The 17,899-nt window shown below is 47.2% G+C and overlaps 1 protein-coding gene across 6 annotated transcripts in view; it reads left to right on the plus strand.

The window, feature by feature from the left end:
- Positions 1-17,899, plus strand: part of LOC117428479 (A-kinase anchor protein 13-like) — a 76,027-nt gene that overhangs the window by 13,076 nt on the left and 45,052 nt on the right. For all 6 annotated transcript variants that reach the window (XM_058995602.1, XM_058995605.1, XM_058995604.1 and 3 more), the window contains exons 2-7: positions 2,364-2,407; positions 6,499-6,652; positions 8,592-8,891; positions 12,335-12,518; positions 13,511-13,706; positions 14,312-17,432. In XM_058995602.1, coding sequence (XP_058851585.1) covers positions 2,375-2,407; positions 6,499-6,652; positions 8,592-8,891; positions 12,335-12,518; positions 13,511-13,706; positions 14,312-17,432 — 3,988 coding nt within the window. In that variant the 5' untranslated portion in view covers positions 2,364-2,374. The remainder of the gene's footprint in view (positions 1-2,363; positions 2,408-6,498; positions 6,653-8,591; positions 8,892-12,334; positions 12,519-13,510; positions 13,707-14,311; positions 17,433-17,899) is intronic.

Below are 17,899 nucleotides of genomic sequence, written 5' to 3' on the forward strand. Positions count from 1 at the left end.
CTGAATGCTGAATAAACAATAACCCCTTTCTGTTGCAGCAACAGGAGCATCTATCAGGATCAGTCATGCTGTAGCAAGCTCACAGATGTCTTGCATCTTTTTCAGTGTTGTACTTAAGCTTGTACTTGGAAATATTGAAGGACTAGGTAGGTTAGGGTTAGGGGTAGATCTTGTGTTCGGTTTGGAGAACTGAAATGTCTCCCTGCCCTTTATCTGCCACTCTAAAATAAACCTCCGCAGATGTATTGTGCTGGGTCAAATTGCCTGACAGGATGCAACTGGCTGTCAACTCTCAGCCCTGTTCAAAGAGCACTTTGTCCACAACATGCACCTCGCTCTGCTCTCAGCCCTGTTCAAAGAGCACTTTGTCCACAACATGCACCTCGCTCTGCTCTCAGCCCTGTTCAAAGAGCACTTTGTCCACAACATGCACCTCGCTCTGCTCTCAGCCCTGTTCAAAGAGCACTCTGTCCCCAGCATGCACCTCGCTCTGCTCTCAGCCCTGTTCAAAGAGCACTCTGTTCACAGCATGCACCTCGCTCTGCTCTCAGCCCTGTTCAAAGAGCACTCTGTTCACAGCATGCACCTCGCTCTGCTCTCAGCCCTGTTCAAAGAGCACTCTGTCCACAGATTTGGGAAGCTTGTGGTTTATTTTATTTTGTGTGTCTGTAATTGCTGTACTCAGTCTTGGAAGGGGTCCTTGTCAGTAGCCCAACAGCAACATGTGTAGATGACAGCCGGCATTTATAACAGTGCTTCTGAAAACCACAGGTGGACAAGCTGTCCTGGCAAGAAAAAAAAAAAAAACAGAAACTGAATAAACAACCCTGTGCGTATTCTTGTAACCTGTACTTGTTGAAGGCGAGTTCAGTGAAGTTGCTTGTTGGTTTTGGTTCAGCTCAGTGTGTTGCTGTGGGCACATCGGGCTCTAGTCCCTTCAGAGTTGCATGATCCTGATTTACTTAACCCCAGCTGCCATGATCGTGACCAGGCATGTGCACAAGAACAAGGGAGGCCAAATCTACACAATACTCCCCTGCATGTAATAACACAGGAGCAGTGCACTTCCAATAACACACAAGCCTGCTGGAAATGTACAACTATACAGTCAACTTCAAAGACACTCAATCGATTGGCTAGTGCCTTCATCAGTGCAACTACTATATATTCACACTACAAATGCAAGAATGCACGGGACAGAGTTGTTATATAATTTGATGTACATGTACATGGGTGCTCATGCAGTTATATAATGGGATGTACATGTACATGGGTGCTCATGCAGTTATATAATGGGATGTACATGTACATGGGTGCTCATGCAGTTATATAATGGGATGTACATGTATGCGTGCTCATGCAGTTATATATGTCCTAAACCCAGGAATAGTCCATGCAGTCCAAATAAATTTTGAGGCTAGGTGTTGATGGTCAGTATGAGATTGCAGCTTGCATTTCCCAGTGAAGGAACAGTACTCCAGGGTCACTGTGTCTTTACACTTTGCACTTTGTAGTTCACAGAGTCCTGTGTTTATTTTTTTTGTTTTGGCTTCTTTGTTGTATTTTTGTAACAAAGTATTGTGGAAGGAAGCGTCCTCGCTTCCAAACTAACTACCTTAAACATCCTCTCCTGCAACGCCTGCTCTCCTTAAAGCCCTCAGTTTCTAGTCCTTATTTTGACTGCAAAGTGAATCCTGTCTGGACAGTACCCTTGTATTGGCAGTGAAGAGACGATTAGTGTTGATGATAATAATTATTATTGTCTTGTCGTCTTGGTGTATTTTAAGAGCAGGTCAGACGGTGCAGTATTTTTAGCCAGTAAATGGAAATCTCTGTTGTAAGTTTTGTAACTTCTCCAGTTAAACATTGCCTGGAGCTGCTGAACAAGGGGAGTCCTCTCTGAAGAGGAGGTGAGGCCAGGCCTGTCATTGCACTTCCTGTCGCCTGTAACATGACTCGGTGGAGGAGTCTGTGAAACCTGTGCTTTACACTGGTACCGTTTGTTACCAGCTTTCTAATCAATCTCCCTGACGTCATTCAAAAAACAGTGTCCATGATAGAGATGTGTTTGAACTTCTATCTGCAGTAGAATACAGATGAGCCTTCCCGTGTCAAGTGAACGCCTGTTTCCATGACGACCTGGGGTTTTGAGTTGCAGTACAGTGGACAGCACAGGCCTATGCAGACATGCAGCATGCTGTATCTCACAGCTCTGGGGAGGAGAGTGCAAGGTGGGGGGGTATGGCTGCAAGTTTACAATATGAGGAATACGATTAGCTGGTTCGCTTTCTAACTGTCTGATCTCCTGCACACTTTTTATATATTCATAAATTATAATTGTTTGTTTCCTTTTTGTTTTGCAGTGTCCAGTGTCATGAAACTGAATCCACAGCAAGCTCCTCTATATGTAAGTGCATTGGATTTCTACCTAAAGTTTTCACATCCATTATTTATTTTCAGTACTTTTAGTTGATTTTTGACATGCACATATTGACCTGGTTCCTGTTTTCTAGGTCTAGGGAACACTTGGAGCATGAGATGCTACAGTCAAGTCATGTTTATACAGGACTTTGCTAATCAGCTCATCAGACCAGTGAATTAGGGAGTAATTCCCTTCACTCATTTATTCCATTCAGATTCTCCAGTTCTTTAAGTTGCACAGGAAGCTGTTGTAATTTCAGACAGACTGGGCAAAGACAAAGGAGGTATTCAGGAGATAGATTCGGTTGTAATTTGATAACATGCACAAACAAAAATGGTGTTGCTGCACTGGGAAATGGCCATTAGCAAGGCAACGCCCTGATTCAGAGAAGGAGAGGGAGGTACCATCGCTGTAGGCAATCCTTGTACAGGTTCACGGCAGTAAGTTACCATAAACACAGGGCTGTGTTTCGTGGTGTTCTGCTGTGTGATTTACACACACCCACTCTTCTATCTTCTTTGAGGAGCTGGGCTTGGCTGCATCCATTCAAGAGGAGGCTGTGTGTGTGTGTCTGTGTGTGTTTAATCTTATCTCCAGGGCTGTGGAGGGTCATATGGGAGTTATGGAATGGTTTGAGGTCGTCATCATCACAATTTGTCATGTGCATTTGTGCCATTGTATTTTGAGGGGTTATTGAGTTGATCCAATGGTCGATAGATATAAAGACTCTGGCTGTTCAAATCATTGAAATAGAGGCCCTCTCTGCTGCTCTAACATGCCTCGAAGACAGAAATACATTAATAAGTCTGTATCAGTCCTCACCTTTAGTGAGTGCGAAATGCACACACACACACCCTCCCCCTCTAGAAAAACACCACAGCAAAGGTCATTTCTGAGAACATTTACACAAGGGACACATGGAGGGGAGCGAGGGAGGGAGGGGATGGCCTAATCATTTGTAGCAAGAGCAGGATACTGCGTGGAAAATGCAGGAGTGATTTTCAAGGTTTTTGAAGCTGAGGTCCAAAGTTTTAAAATGAAAGTCTGGAACTTGTATTTGATTTAATCAGGGCTCATTGAGCTTCAGACCACATCTCTGATTTAACATGCAGGTGAAGTATCCTGGCTGTTTTATTGTCTGTTTTGTCATTCTACTCTGCCTGTGCTAAACCTTCATTGCTATTGCAGTATTTAATCTGCTTCACATTGTCAGCACCTCTGTCCCACCCTGTCTATAGAAGTGAATGAGGGGAGTAGGCATCTCAACTAGGCTGTCTGCTGCATTGTTGAGTATTACAACAGGATGCTTGCCTAAGTTTTACAGGACTGATTCTATGACTTGACATATGATGGAAGAGGAAATGAGAATCTGCATTTTTACATGTTCTATTGCTTATGGCTTTTGAACCGTGTGCGTGTGCGTGTGTGTAGACTGCAGGGCTGCACTCATGAGTCGCTCAGAGAGTCCAATTTACTGGGAAACAACCACCGGCACCTGCCAGCAAGCAGTCCACTGCCTCTTCAATGTGATTTCACCAAGTTCTTTATGACATTGCAATGCCTTCTCAAGCAGTCCACTGCCTCTTCAGTGTGATTTCACCATGTTTTTTATGACATTGCAATGCCTTCTCAAGCAGTCCACTAGCTCTTCAGTGTGATTTCACCAAGTTCTTTATGACATTGCAATGCCTTCTCAAGCAGTCCACTGTCTCTTCAATGTGATTTCAGTTATTTGTCACATTGCAAAGACTTCTCAAGCAGTCCACTGCCTCTTCAATGTGATTTCACTGTTCTTTCTCACATTGCAATGCATTGAGAACGAGCAGCTCAATGCCTTCTCAAGTGCATGCATCCCCAGTAAAGAGTGGCAGTACAGTACACAAGCGGCAGCGGGTGAAGTCTCAGTTCTGTCAATGTTTGTTTTCATGCAGAAATTTAAAATATTGTTTAGAATATCTCTTGCAAACTTGAATAGAGCGTGTGGCAACACTGTAATCCACAACCCTTCAACTAGACACATATACCCCCCACCCACAAAATTAAAATAATGAAGTCCTGCAGACGCTCTAGATTTTCAAACGTGTCTCTGCATTTCACTTGATTGTTCCAGTTCTGTCACGGTATTCTAGTCAAGGGTCCCAGTCTGCCAAGGAAAGCTACAGTGAGTGCGGTAAAGCTACTACAATACCTCAGTTCCTCCTCATTGAGAGGCAGAGGGTGGGTCTCCTCTCCAGGCTGCACTGTGCCATTCACTCCATATTGTATGTAAGAGATGACGGCTCAAAGAAGAGAGCAAGGGATTCATTGGACACCAGTCACCCCACTGTGCACTTTAGACAAACACCCTGTTAACTGGCACTCGTATTCGTTCATGTCATAAATTCATATGAACCTTTAACCCCCTAAAATGATTCATTTCCGTTGCTGCACGTGGAGCAGTTTCCTTTGGAGAACATCTGCAAGACTGCCTTTGTGCAATCCACAGTTTGTGTGTGTGTGTGTGTGTGTTTGTGGGCGTGCCTGGGGGTTCTTCAGTGTGCCCTTAGATCTGGCCGTTCTCTGTGTGTGTGTGTGTCTGTGCGTATGCGTGGGGGTTCTTCAGTGTGCCCTTAGATCTGGCCATGCTGTGTGAGCGAGTGAGTGAGTGCAGCTGCTCTGTGCTCAGGAGCAGGCTCCACACCATTACTTCTGTCTGTCTGCATCTGAGCTTTCTCTCCACTGGCACAATTCACAGCTCCAGGAGCTCATTTCTTAGAACAAAACTGAACAAAAAACAAACCTGTCGTCTTTTTGGATATTTAATAGAGAGCGACAGGCAGATGCTGTCTTTTGTAAAACTAAATTTAGCACCGATTCATTTGGGCTTGATCTGTTGAAGCTTTTAAGGTAGATTTGGGGGGGGGCGGGGCAGTGCGGTATTGTGTGAAATTACAGTGCTGGTTGCACCATGTTATTATTATTGCTCATTTTGTAGATTTCAGTTCTTCTTTTCAGCTGAATCTGGTGAATCGTGAATTTGGAGGTTTATCAAACCTCTACTGCATGGATGTTGTGCCGCCCACTGTACAATTTATTAATGCTGCTAGTTGTGTCTTGAGCCTCTGCAGGGACAGGTGGTGACCATGTTAATAGAGGTGGATTTAAGACTGTCATTGCATGGCAGTTTGATCAATTTCTGGGTGTACTGTGAGTTTAAAAAGACACACCTGAGCTTGTTACCTGTACACTGTGGCTAATCAAGCTTGCAGTAAAACCTGGAATGGGTGACACTGCTATGCAGTAGGAGTTTTATTTCCATCCCTGCTGTGTCAGTTTGTCATTGAGAATCCTGTGCTCATGTGATGTGCAGTAAGGCGTGTGTGCCGCTTGTGAAGTCTGTGTTTCTGTGAGCGGCGTGTTTGTTTTCGGAGGGGCCGTGGCCCCTGTCTCAGTCCAGACGGGATGTTTCTTGGCAGGAGTTTTGACAGGACTCAGCACCTGGTGGTTCTCTAGGCCTGCACAATCTGATTAGGCAACAATTATTTTAGGCACAGATTTGTGTTGCGGCCCCACTCTTAGATAACCTATAAATAAGTGTGACAAACACAGGAAACATAGCTGTCCTGTGTCTTATCTGTTTCCTTGCAGGCTACATGATTACAATGCATCGAGTTCTGGTTTGCTTCATGTGAAGTGACTGATTAAAAAATAAAGCCACCCAGTTATCCAGGAACGTTTTGAACTTGCAGTTCACATCAGGCTGTATTTTGTATTGCTTTAGTTTTATTATACTCCTGGTCAGATTGACAATCGGGCAGAACACGCTGTGATTTTGTAAATTAGGAATTCACACCTAAAGTAACTGGTTTCCCTTTTAGTGTAGACAAGGTTAAAGTGGGTTGGGAATCTGATGGAAACGCACCATGCTGCTCCCGATCTCGGTTGATCCAGCCTACATCTCTGACCCTTGCCTGCTCTGTTCAGTAAGCCGTGCTCATCCAGCCTACATCTCTGACCCTTGCCTGCTCTGTTCAGTAAGCCGTGCTCATCCAGCCTGCATCTCTGACCCTTGCCTGCTCTGTTCTTCTTCCCTGCAGGGCGAATGTCTCCTCACGGTGCAGCTGTGTGATGAAGATCACTTTGAGGACGAGGATGGTTTGGAGTTTTACCTGCTGTTCGCTGGCACCGCTCAGAGGCACCTCACCAGCACACACAGGGTTAACCCCGACACTCTCCAAGCCATCTGTCCTGGTAAGCTTTATTGCATCAGACTCATCCAGTTATTACAGGTCCTTTACTGAGTAAATTACATGGCAGTGCAGTCCACACCGCCCTTATTGTGACGTGAGTCACAGAAACTGTGGGGCTCTGACTGTCCTTTCTCTGCTGAGTGTGAGGAAGAAGCATTCATGCTGTATAATAGATCTGGTACAGGTCCTAACTCATCATTGGGTTCTTCAATAAACAAAAAACCTAAAACAAGCTGCCTGTATTCGTGAGCCTGTTCAATCCCTGTTTTGTTTGTGTTAATAAGTAAGCTGCTTGGAGTTCAGGGTCAGTCAAAGGAAAGTACAGAAGTTGTTATTTCTGCTGTGAGAAGGCTGTAGAGCTCAGATTCATTTATTCTTCCATGAGCTGCCTCTGCTTTTACTGCATGGACATGCAGCGTTCCGCCTGGAACACTTGAATGCCCTGATTAGGAATAGAACACGAACAGAAACGAGAGCTTTTGTATTGCTCTCAGGCCATCATTGTTCACGGAAGGGTCTGTCTCCTTCTCGAATCCCACTGCAGTGAACCCGGACGCTCATTTTAGCAAAGTATTTCAGGTTGCTAAGTTGTCTTTATCAACAGGAATAAAACATTGCTATTTTTATACACGGGGCAGTGAGTGGAGCGCTGCTTTCCAAACAATGGTCTGGGGCTCCTTTGGAAAATCTCAAGTGTCTTGAAATCCCTTTCGAGATCCTTTACAGCTTGTTGGAATTCACATAATGGAGCATAACATGTCCTTGTGTTGGTATCCTCTGCTTTGTTTGCACAGAACATTCCCCAGGTTCAGAAAAGTAGACAGCTGTGCTGTATAAGCATCGCAGTAAGTAGCAGTGCCCGAACGACGTGGGGATTGTTTGGGATGCAATGGAAACCTTGCAGGAGTTCATTGTCTTCACTGTAGTTCTGTTTTCTCTACAGCGTTGATGCTGAGCTTTCTCCTGTCCAGGAATGCTGTAGCAGCTTCAATACCTGAGCTGCGTTCAGCTACGGGAGTGTTTCAAAAGCTCCTGCACAGTGAGCCATTTCATTTATTACTTAAGGGCTAACAGGAGACTGGAGAAAGGTACTGTAGTGTGTGGCAAACGTTCACACAGGAGTGAATCGAGATGAGCCTGTAGTGGGGTTACTATCCAGGGCAAGGATAAGGCACTGCTTCAGCTGCCTGCCCCATACCTGCTACAGCAGGTGGGTAAAGCACCTGGAACGGGCTGAGGGAACGAAGGCTCAGGCGTCCCCAGTGATGGTCATTGCAGTCTGGCTTGGATCACTCAGTTGTAGGCTAAGTGTCCCTGACTGTCACATATATATTGGATTTCCTCTAACCGCTGCCCTGACCAATCCTGCAGCCTCTGTGGTTGTGAACACGACTCGTTCTCTTGCTTGTGGACTTTGTTCTTTAAATAGGGAACGCCTGGTTCAGTGTCATCACAACCTTAGGGTGTTTACATGGTTCCATTATCTACTGACCTTGCTGAAGCAGAACACTACCTTTTTAAAATGTCTTTAAATAATAAACCACTTCCTCCAGACCTGTCAGTTGTGTGCTGGTATGTTAAGTATTAACAGAGATGACATGATGTTTAGTGTCTGTGATGCCTGTTTCTTAGCTACCAGAGGTTCTATAGTATAATTTCCGGAGGCTGCTCTAAAACAAGCAGCAGTGATTCAAAGGGAAGACAGTTCTCTCAGCCAGCAGGGTGTTAACATGCACTTTCACCTGCTCTTTGATATTAAATCTAAATATTTCCATTAAAACGTCTACATGTAAGCAACCCCTCTGCATGTGCTCTGTGTGTTTATACAGTCACTGTGCAATGATTTTAAAAGAGCTTTTTTTAATTGACTGTCATGCATTTCCATCCTGTACACTTTGAGATCTCTTTATACCCATGTTACTTGCACACTCTCCCTGCAGCCCATGACTGCTGCGAGGAGGTGACCGTCACCCTGTGCTCCTCCACTCCGGGCCGGCCTGTGGGCTGCGTGGCGGAGCAGGGCTTCCGCTTCGTTCAGGACGTGGCCTTCGACGTGGCGCAGTTCCTGGTGAGCTCTGCGGGCTGCACCGACGCTCTGGACAGCGCCAGGCTGCTGGATGAGTTCCAGATCCCTGCTGAGGAGCGAGAGAGGCTGGACGACAGCGTGGCCCTGGCATTGCGACACCTGCCCCTGCCCGAGGGCTGGAGTGTGCTGGGTCCAGAGGGGGGCGCCCACCATGGTGAGTGTGCGTGTATCTGCGTGTGAGTGGACACTGGCGATACTGCTAAAGGGAATGGTCACTACAATGCTAAACAATGGGGGGTAAAAAGGCAAAAAGGTTTAATATTTACTATATACATTTTATTTTGGCTGCCCTCTTTAGCATTTTTTTTAATGTTGGTGAGGTTAGACTCTCTTCAATAATTTCAAGAATAGAAGCAGCCCACGGTGTGGCATTTTTGTCAGGGTGAGTACAAGCTGGTGCTTATTGCCTGGATTGTCTGTCTGTCTGTCTGTCTGTCTGTCTGTCTGTCTGTCTGTCTGTCTTAACCCTTTCCTTTTAATTTGAACTGTTTTGAAACTTTGTATGTAACTCATGCCCTGCAAAGGTGGCCATGACATCGTTAACCCTGTTGGTCTCTACAGATAATTCTGATTGAATTCTGCATTTTTCCACCAGGTGGCAGTGTGTGCACTATGTTTAAATCCTGTTGATGGCAGTATCTGTGGGCTCTGTGGCTGAGACCCATCAAGTGATTTCTAGTTCTTGATGCTACAGGGGCAGGATCTCAAGGGGCCTGCTACTGCCAGTTTGCGCACATGTTAAAGGAACACAGACACCCAGTTTGTTTTGGCTCAGTGTTGAGCTGTTTTTCCCTTCTCCTCTCGGTTCGATCACCGTTACATTACGGGTCTAGATTGCAATGTTGGCTACACTAAAACAAACATTCCCACCCCAATTAAGAGTTCACTTTGGTATGGCTGCACATTGCCCATGTGAAGTGCAGTGATTTATTGAAGTGGAGCCGCACTGATTGCTCATTGCTTTGTAGGATGAATGTGGAGACTGGACAGGGCACAGATTCCTTACAGTGAATGAATCGGCTTAACACAGGTCACAGGGCTCTTTGCTTGTTCTGCCCTTGTAATCCCTGTGCAGGTTAGAAGTCACTGCAGCAAGGTACAAAGCTGTAGTAACCACTAAGCTACTTCAAACCCCACACTTACAAGTGAGCAGCACCAGCTCAAGGTCCTCTTTGTTTTCTTAAATGCACTCTCTTTTAAATACAGAACATGAGGACCGGGCAAGGGGAGGGCACAATACTGGACACTGCAGAACACGAGGACCGGGCAAGGGGAGGGCAAAGTACAGGACACTGCAGAACATGAGGACCGGGCAAGGGGAGGGCACAGTACAGGACACTGCAGAACACGAGGACCGGGCAAGGGGAGGGCACAATACAGGACACTGCAGAACATGAGGACCGGGCAAGGGGAGGGCACAGTACAGGACACTGCAGAACACGAGGACTGGGCAAGGGGAGGGCACAGTACAGGACACTGCAGAACATGAGGACCGGGCAAGGGGAGGGCACAGTACAGGACACTGCAGAACACGAGGACTGGGCAAGGGGAGGGCACAGTACAAGACACTGCACAACACGAGGACCGGGCAAGGGGAGGGCACAATACAGGACACTGCAGAACACGAGAACCGGGCAAGGGGAGGGCTTGCTAGTTATTATACACACAATGATGTGTCATTTTTACAGCATTTCAGTCACCAGAGAGTGCATCGTTATATTATTGCTCATGGAAATATAAGGGACAGTATATCCAGCTTTCAAAATATTTATTTTTGTAATAATGTACAGAAGGATGCCATGCAGATACCAGACCCAGACATCCCTTAATCACTGCATTAAGCCTTGGCATTAAGCCTTCTTGTTTTTGGAATTTCATTGGAATGATGATTGCATCTGATACTGTAAATGCAGTCTGAGCAAGCCAACAACATTACAAGTACAATGCTATCTGCTTTAGCAGTCAAAGCTAATTGCTTCAGTGTAATTGGATAAGTCTTTGGGGATTACTTTGTGGTTTTTGTTTTAATGTGCCAGTTTTATATTCATAACTTCAAACACTAAATAACAAATGTTTGACATGGATCCAGGCTTAATGGTTTGGTTATTTTGCTTGGTTGAAGACACAGAAAGTTACTTTGTTGTCAGATGTTTCATCAAGTGTATGTATGCATTTATTTATTTATTTATTTATTTTACTCTGAACGAGTTATGAGCAAGAGGGAGGTATTGATTGTGAAATTTTGTAAAATAAAATGTGACTAAATTAGGGAATAATGTATGTGGCTTTCTGGCCTGAAGTTGAAATTCCAGTCTGATGTTGATATGCAGAGCTAAACTCTGACGTTGTATTCAAAACAGTTTCATATTTCGTAGTCATTTTTGTCCATCCAGTATCATGTCTTTTATATGGATGACCCCTGGTCTGGAACTTGGGCGTGTGAAATTATTATTTTTTTTTACTGGGTTCTACTGAATGTCTATCCACGCAGTCTGGGCCCACTTGTGTTGCTTCTAGCTGTACGTACCACGCTGTATAATGATACTACTTTGCTGAATGTGGTGGGATCATCCCGAATGCACACAGAGTCGATGAAACAATTTGAGACGGAGATGTTTAGAGCTAGAATGATTGAAGTGGTGGAACAGAGTTGATTGGAGCTGAGGGCCTAACCTACATCGCATCCAGCTCCAGTGTGTGATGTGGAGATGACCGCCTGTCCTGGCCCTGCAGACACTGAGGGGAACGTGTGAGACGCTACCTGGCACTGCCCTGGCACTGGGTAAAGAAGCAACGCTGCCAAGTACAGAAAGGAGACTTCAATCCCACAGGCTTCATTCCCATGAACCGCTGTTTATTTATTCAATGTTACAAGATGTTCAGTGTGATGGAAATTCTGAGTTCAGTGTGATGGAAAATCTCTGAGTAACACTGTGAAATGGAATAGATTCAGTGGTGACAATTCGATAAACTTCATCTCTCAGAGTAGCACTATAAAATGGAACTAATATTATTTAGGTTCCGGACACTGCTGTGGTGTGTGTGTGTGTGTCTGCCCCCTCCTGTCCGTTCTCTCCTCTGTGATTGTGTGTGTGTGTGTGTGTGTGTGTGTGTGTGTGTGTGTGACTGCCCCTCCTGTCCGTTCTCTCCTCTGTGATTGTGTGTGTGTGTGTGTGTGTGTGTGTGACTGCCCCTCCTGTCCGTTCTCTCATCTGTGATTGTGTGTGTGTGTGTGTGTGTGTGTGTGTGTGTGTGACTGCCCTCTCCTGTCCATTCCCTCCTCTGTGATTGTGTGTGACTGCCCCCTCCTGTCCATTCCCTCCTCTGTGATTGTGTGTGTGTGTGACTGCCCCCTCCTGTCCATTCCCTCCTCTGTGATTGTGTGTGTGTCTGACTGCCCCCTCCTGTCCATTCCCTCCTCTGTGATTGTGTGTGTCTGACTGCCCCCTCCTGTCCATTCCCTCCTCTGTGATTGTGTGTGACTGCCCCTCTTGTTCTCTCCTCTGTGATTGATTGTGTGTGTGACTGCCCCCTCCTGTCCATTCCCTCCTCTGTGATTGTGTGTCTGACTGCCCCTCTTGTTCCCTCCTCTTGCAGCGCTGCCCCCCCGGGAGACTCTGCTGCACTTCACCGCCAGGCGAGGGCTGCACAGGCTGGCGTGGTTCTTCCTGCAGCAGCCAGGAGGCAGAGCGGCACTCTCCCTCCCCAACACAGAGGGCGCCACCCCTGGCAGCCTGGCACACGATAGAGGCTACAGCCAGCTGCAACAGCTCTTCTCACAGTGAGTAGCCGCTAGACATTGTTGCTTTTCAAATCTCAAGCGTTGTTCCTACTTTACAATCATTTCTTAACGTGGGAGGCGTGTCTTATTAAAATCATAGTAAAAGCGGGAATGGATCAAACTGCTGTGCAATGGGAGTCTCATTTCCATGCCTGTTAAATGAATATACTGCATTGCGTGCTCGGCTCACGTGCGACCCAGACTCCTGAGACGAGCTGGCCCGAGAGCTCAGTGTGCATTCGCCCTGGTTCAGTTTCCATGATATCCTGCTGGAGCTGTGAACTAGCTGTGGAGTAGTGGTTAGGGCTTTGGGTTCTTGACCGGAGGGTTGTGGGTTCAATCCCTGGTAGGGGACACTGCTGCTGTACCCTTAAGCAAGGTACTTTGCCTAGATTGCTCCAGTAAAAACCCAACTGTATAAATGGGTAATTGTATGTAAAAAATAATGTATAATCTTGTAACAATTGTAAGTCGCCCTGGATAAGGGCGTCTGCTAAGAAATAAATAATAATAATAATAATAACAGTGTCCTGAGCAAGGATTGTTTCCACAGCACCACCCACACTCCTAACCGATAATCTGTATGGAAACAAGGTGGGGTGCACTGCCAATGAGCTTGCTGTTACTACAGCTAAAGGTTCTGTTTAAATACACACCTTCAAATAAGAAACAAGCGTTGGAGAGCAGAGACTGACTCCATTTCAGGGTGTGCCGATTGACCACAGCAAGGGTGTCTGACACACCTGGAAACTCGTAGGGCTGCATTCTCCACTCTCATTGTGTTGAAATCCACTGTTTGTTTCAACTAAATCGCCCCAATCAGGGGATGCGAGATATTAATATGGAATAAAAGGAACATTGTAAACGGTCGTGAGTATAGAAAGCGATTCTTTGGTATATACAGTGGACAGGGTGGTGCAGGTGAAATTATTCCAAGCCGCAGTCTGCTGGCGGCCGCGCTCTCACCCGTGTGTCTTTGTCGTTTGTCTCAGGGAGGAGGGTGCAGATCCGGAGCCCTGGGCGGACATGTCGAAGACGATCTTCTCTGGGGACTGCCTGGTGAAGCACAACCCCCGGCTCAACACCTACACGCTCACCGTGGTCACGAAGCCGGGGGTCCAGCCCAGCAGCGTGGAGCGTCACATCGAGGAGCTGCGCAGGTTCATACAGAGGAATTCGGAAGAGAAGGTGAGCGCCACAGCTTGGGCGCGAGGTCCCCTTGTACTGATGCATGGGTGTGAATGTGAATGAATAGAAGCTTTTCTACAGCAGTGTGCAGTGCCCTCGGAGTGCTGGCTGTCAGACCCTGCTGACTGTGATGACCATTATCAGTCATATGACATTAAACAGGAATATCCTGAGGTCTCCCCCCTGTTGTGTAGGTATTTCAATCTAAATATCTTCGACCGTGCAAAATAACCAGCAATCTGATTGAAATGGATGCTGTTGAAATCAGGCTAATAAAATAATAGAGGCTAATAAAAGAGCAGCAAAAATGCTGTCCTTCTGGCTTGCACTTGTAAACGCCCCTCCCTGGCAATATAATATATTCAGAGTTGCGTCACAGCAATTGAAAGAATGGTTTGTCTGTTTGTTTTGCTTTGTTGTCAAAATCCTTAATTTTGGCATCTTGTCCTGAAAGACAATCAGTTTCATTTTATTTGTTTGTTTTAAAAAGATTTTTTTTTTTTTTAAAGACAAAGTGCTCTTGTGAAATGTGTTTTTTAAACAGGTTATGAAAGAGCAGATCTCATGTTTTACTTTTTTTGATGGCTTGTTTGTTTTATTTCTAGGGCACACCTTCTCAAACACAATTTCTGAACACTGCCAGGGAGTGCAGTGATACACACGGTGGGCCTGCAGAAACAGTGACTGGACAGCCCCCTCCTGAAAACTTGACCCAGGACCCCTCTGTGCTGAATGGGCAGGAATCAGAGCAGCTGAAAGCCAGTGAAGAAACCAGGCAGGATAGCAGCGCAGTCGTCTGTGAAAGGGGGAGAGATCCGGCACAAAATCCTGAAGCCTCTGATTCTACTCTGAACAATGGCAGTACAAAGGACAGGGTGTGTGCCTGTGAAAACAACATAAGCACAGAGAGAGAGGAAGAGGTGGAGGTGGGGACTGCTGCTACTGTTACTGTGGCAGCCTCTGGGAACCCTGCATATAAAAGCGACTCTGAGCAGGGCCAGGCTGATACAGAGAGCCTGTCTGTCAGCGGGCTGCCCTGTGGAAAACTTCAGGAGGAAACTGATACTGCACCAGCTGCAATCAGTACGGGACAGGAGAGCCCAGGCAAGGCTGACAACGACAAGCAGGAAGTGGAGCAAGCCGGGCAGAGCGCTACTGAGGACCAGACCGCAGATAAAACTGAACGTGTAGAAGGGAGGGATTCTGCAGATGGGGATATGGGGCAGACACAGTCCCAGGATCACAAAGACACGTCAGTCACTGCCGAGGTGAGCACTGGCCCTCTGAAGGGGGAGATGCTGGTTGAACCGAAAGGGCCTGACAACTGTGCGGATGTAAGGGACGTGATTGTTGTTTTTGGAGAAAAGGAAAGCGAGGCAGTCATTAAAGAATCTCTGAAGGAGCTCGCCGGTGCTCAGGAGGGCACATGCTCATGTGTTGTGGTGAGCAGTCCAGGTGATGGAGAGGGAGAGGGGGAGTGTAAATCTGAGACACAGTGTGCTGGTCTAAAGGAGGAAACAGCTGGGTTGGATTATTCTAAAGAAAATGATTCTGCTGCTAGTGAAGCGAATAACAATGAGACGCCCGTGTCTGAAAGAGACACAAATAGCTGCAGCCTGTTTGTGAACCCTGAGACCGAGCTGGGAAGTCCTTCCCAGGCCCACAGCAGGAGCAGAGACTCGACAGGCAGCTCAGCCTCCCACACTTCTGTGCTTCCAGAGGTGAAGTGTCCGAAGGAATGTGACAGCCAGGCTCTGGATGACCGTGGCACCGGGGGTTACAGTTCATTAGCGTTTGGACCAGAAATCAATGAGCAGGTCAGCCTGAAGGAAAAGGATCTGCCGTCAGACACTGCTGATACACGGGACAGTCCTCTGGAAGTGGGATTAAGTGATCAGACAGATGGACTTGGCCAGCGTCTCACAGTAATATCGGAAGAGCCGCAGCCCGCTCCTATAGAAGCTGCTTCCTCTTTGTTTCAGGATGTTGAAGTAGCATTGGAGGCTGGGTCAGAGGAATGCAGTTCACAGACTGTGGGAGAAGTGCCTGATGGAAAGCAAAAAGCTGAGTGCATGCTGCCTGGTGTGGAAGAAGTGGTGTTGCCGCATATAGATTGCTTGGTTGTAGAAAGTTTGCCACTGCTGGGCCAAGAGCCTATGGACAATATGTTGCCCCTGAAAGAGGAGGACAGAAATGGGGAATTGACACCACCGTCTTCGGAGACAACAGATCATGAATCGGACCCAGGGATTGTAACTGTGGAGTCCATATCTTCTACTGACATCGAGCAGGGGGTGCCCTGCGATTGTGCTGTGAATGAAAGGGGTTCAGATCTCGATGCTGGAGACCGCTGTGAAGGGATGCCTACCTGGAAAGATGGTGAACCAGAGAGTGCTGCTGGATCCTGCGAGTGCAGCACACTGACGCAAAGCCAGCAGCCTCCCCCTGCAGAGTCAGAAGGGGTGTCTGATTGCAGGGAGCTCCACAAACAACAAAGCACCCAGGAAGTTTTGCTGACCAGTGAGGGCCAGGAGTCTGAGGGGCCAGAGCTAGAGCAGAGTGGCACAGAGGCCCCAGCGCCATCTCCCTCCATTTCAAACAGAGTGCTGGTGGAGGGTGAATGTTCAACGCTGCCGGAAGGAGGACCAGGTGAACAAGCGGCCGCCCTGAAGGATATCCCCAGGGAACAGCCGGATGGACCCGAACACAACTGGGAAGCAGAATCCCTACAGGAAGCCACCAGTGAAACCTGTGAGGCTACATTGGCCTCCTCTTCTGCGGTCCAGGAAGGGGAGGGGCTTGAAGTATCTGAACCAGACGAAGCAGCAGCAGCAGTGGTTGAAAGTGATGGCAGTGGAGCTGTGGGCAGTGATAAAGCTCCATCCATTGAAAGTGATGGCAGTGGAGCTGTGGGCAGTGATAAAGCTCCACCCTTTGAAAGTGATGGCAGTGGAGCTGTGGGCAGTGATAAAGCTCCATCCATTGAAAGTGATAGCAGTGGAGCTGTGGGCAGTGATAAAGCTCCACCCTTTGAAAGTGATGGCAGTGGAGCTGTGGGCAGTGATAAAGCTCCACCCTTTGAAAGTGATGGCAGTGGAGATGTGGGCAGTGATAAAGCTCCACCCTTTGAAAGTGATGGCAGTGGAGCTGTGGGCAGTGATAAAGCTCCACCCTTTGAAAGTGATGGCAGTGGAGCTGTGGGCAGTGATAAAGCTCCACCCTTTGAAAGTGATGGCAGTGGAGCTGTGGGCAGTGATAAAGCTCCTTCCTCGGACCAGGGAATTGGAGAGCCCTTGCCTTATGAACCAGAGGCTAGAGAAGCAGGGGAGCTGACTGATGGACATTTGAGCTGTGATGAAACCCCTGTTGCCAGCTGTACCCACATCGACAAAGAGCCTGCAGGTGGAGCCTCTGTAGAACTGGGACAGACTGCAGATATCATCATGTCTGATAAAGGAGCAGCTCTGGAACCTACAATATCAAAACAGGGTCCAGAGAACAAGGACTCTGCTCCCAATAGCTGTAATCCCGCCCTAGCCCAGGAGAGCACCTCCTCTGTGGGGAGGGTTAGTGATCCAGCTGGCCTTTCTGGAAGTGCTGGAGATGTGAGTGTGGAGACTGGAGGAAAGGACGCCTCTGAACTGACTGAGCCGAGCCTGGACCGGGAGAGTGAGGAGGCTGCTGTGCATCATCGTGGAGACGGGTCACCTCTGGCTCTCCTCGCTAGTAAGTGACACCATATTCATATAGTTAATGTACCGTGTGATTTTATTTTACAGTTTGCAATGCTAGTCTCTGCTGTGCACTATAGCTTATTTTTAGAAAACATTAAACCTTAAAAGTAAAGTTAATTCCACAAATCAAGATACACACTGCTGTAGAGAGCACTCTTCCTGCTTCAGTACACAGTCAGGTAACACTGCTGTAGAGAGCACTCTTCCTGCTTCAGTACACACAGTCAGGTAACGCTGCTGTAGAGAGCACTCTTCCTGCTTCAGTACACACAGTCAGGTAACGCTGCTGTAGAGAGCACTCTTCCTGCTTCAGTACACACAGTCAGGTAACGCTGCTGTAGAGAGCACTCTTCCTGCTTCAGTACACACAGTCAGGTAATGCTGCTGTAGAGAGCACTCTTCCTGCTTCAGTACACACAGTCCGGTAACGCTGCTGTAGAGAGCACTCTTCCTGCTTCA

This window comes from Acipenser ruthenus, chromosome 21, assembly GCF_902713425.1.
Source record: "Acipenser ruthenus chromosome 21, fAciRut3.2 maternal haplotype, whole genome shotgun sequence".
Lineage (NCBI taxonomy): Eukaryota > Metazoa > Chordata > Actinopteri > Acipenseriformes > Acipenseridae > Acipenser > Acipenser ruthenus.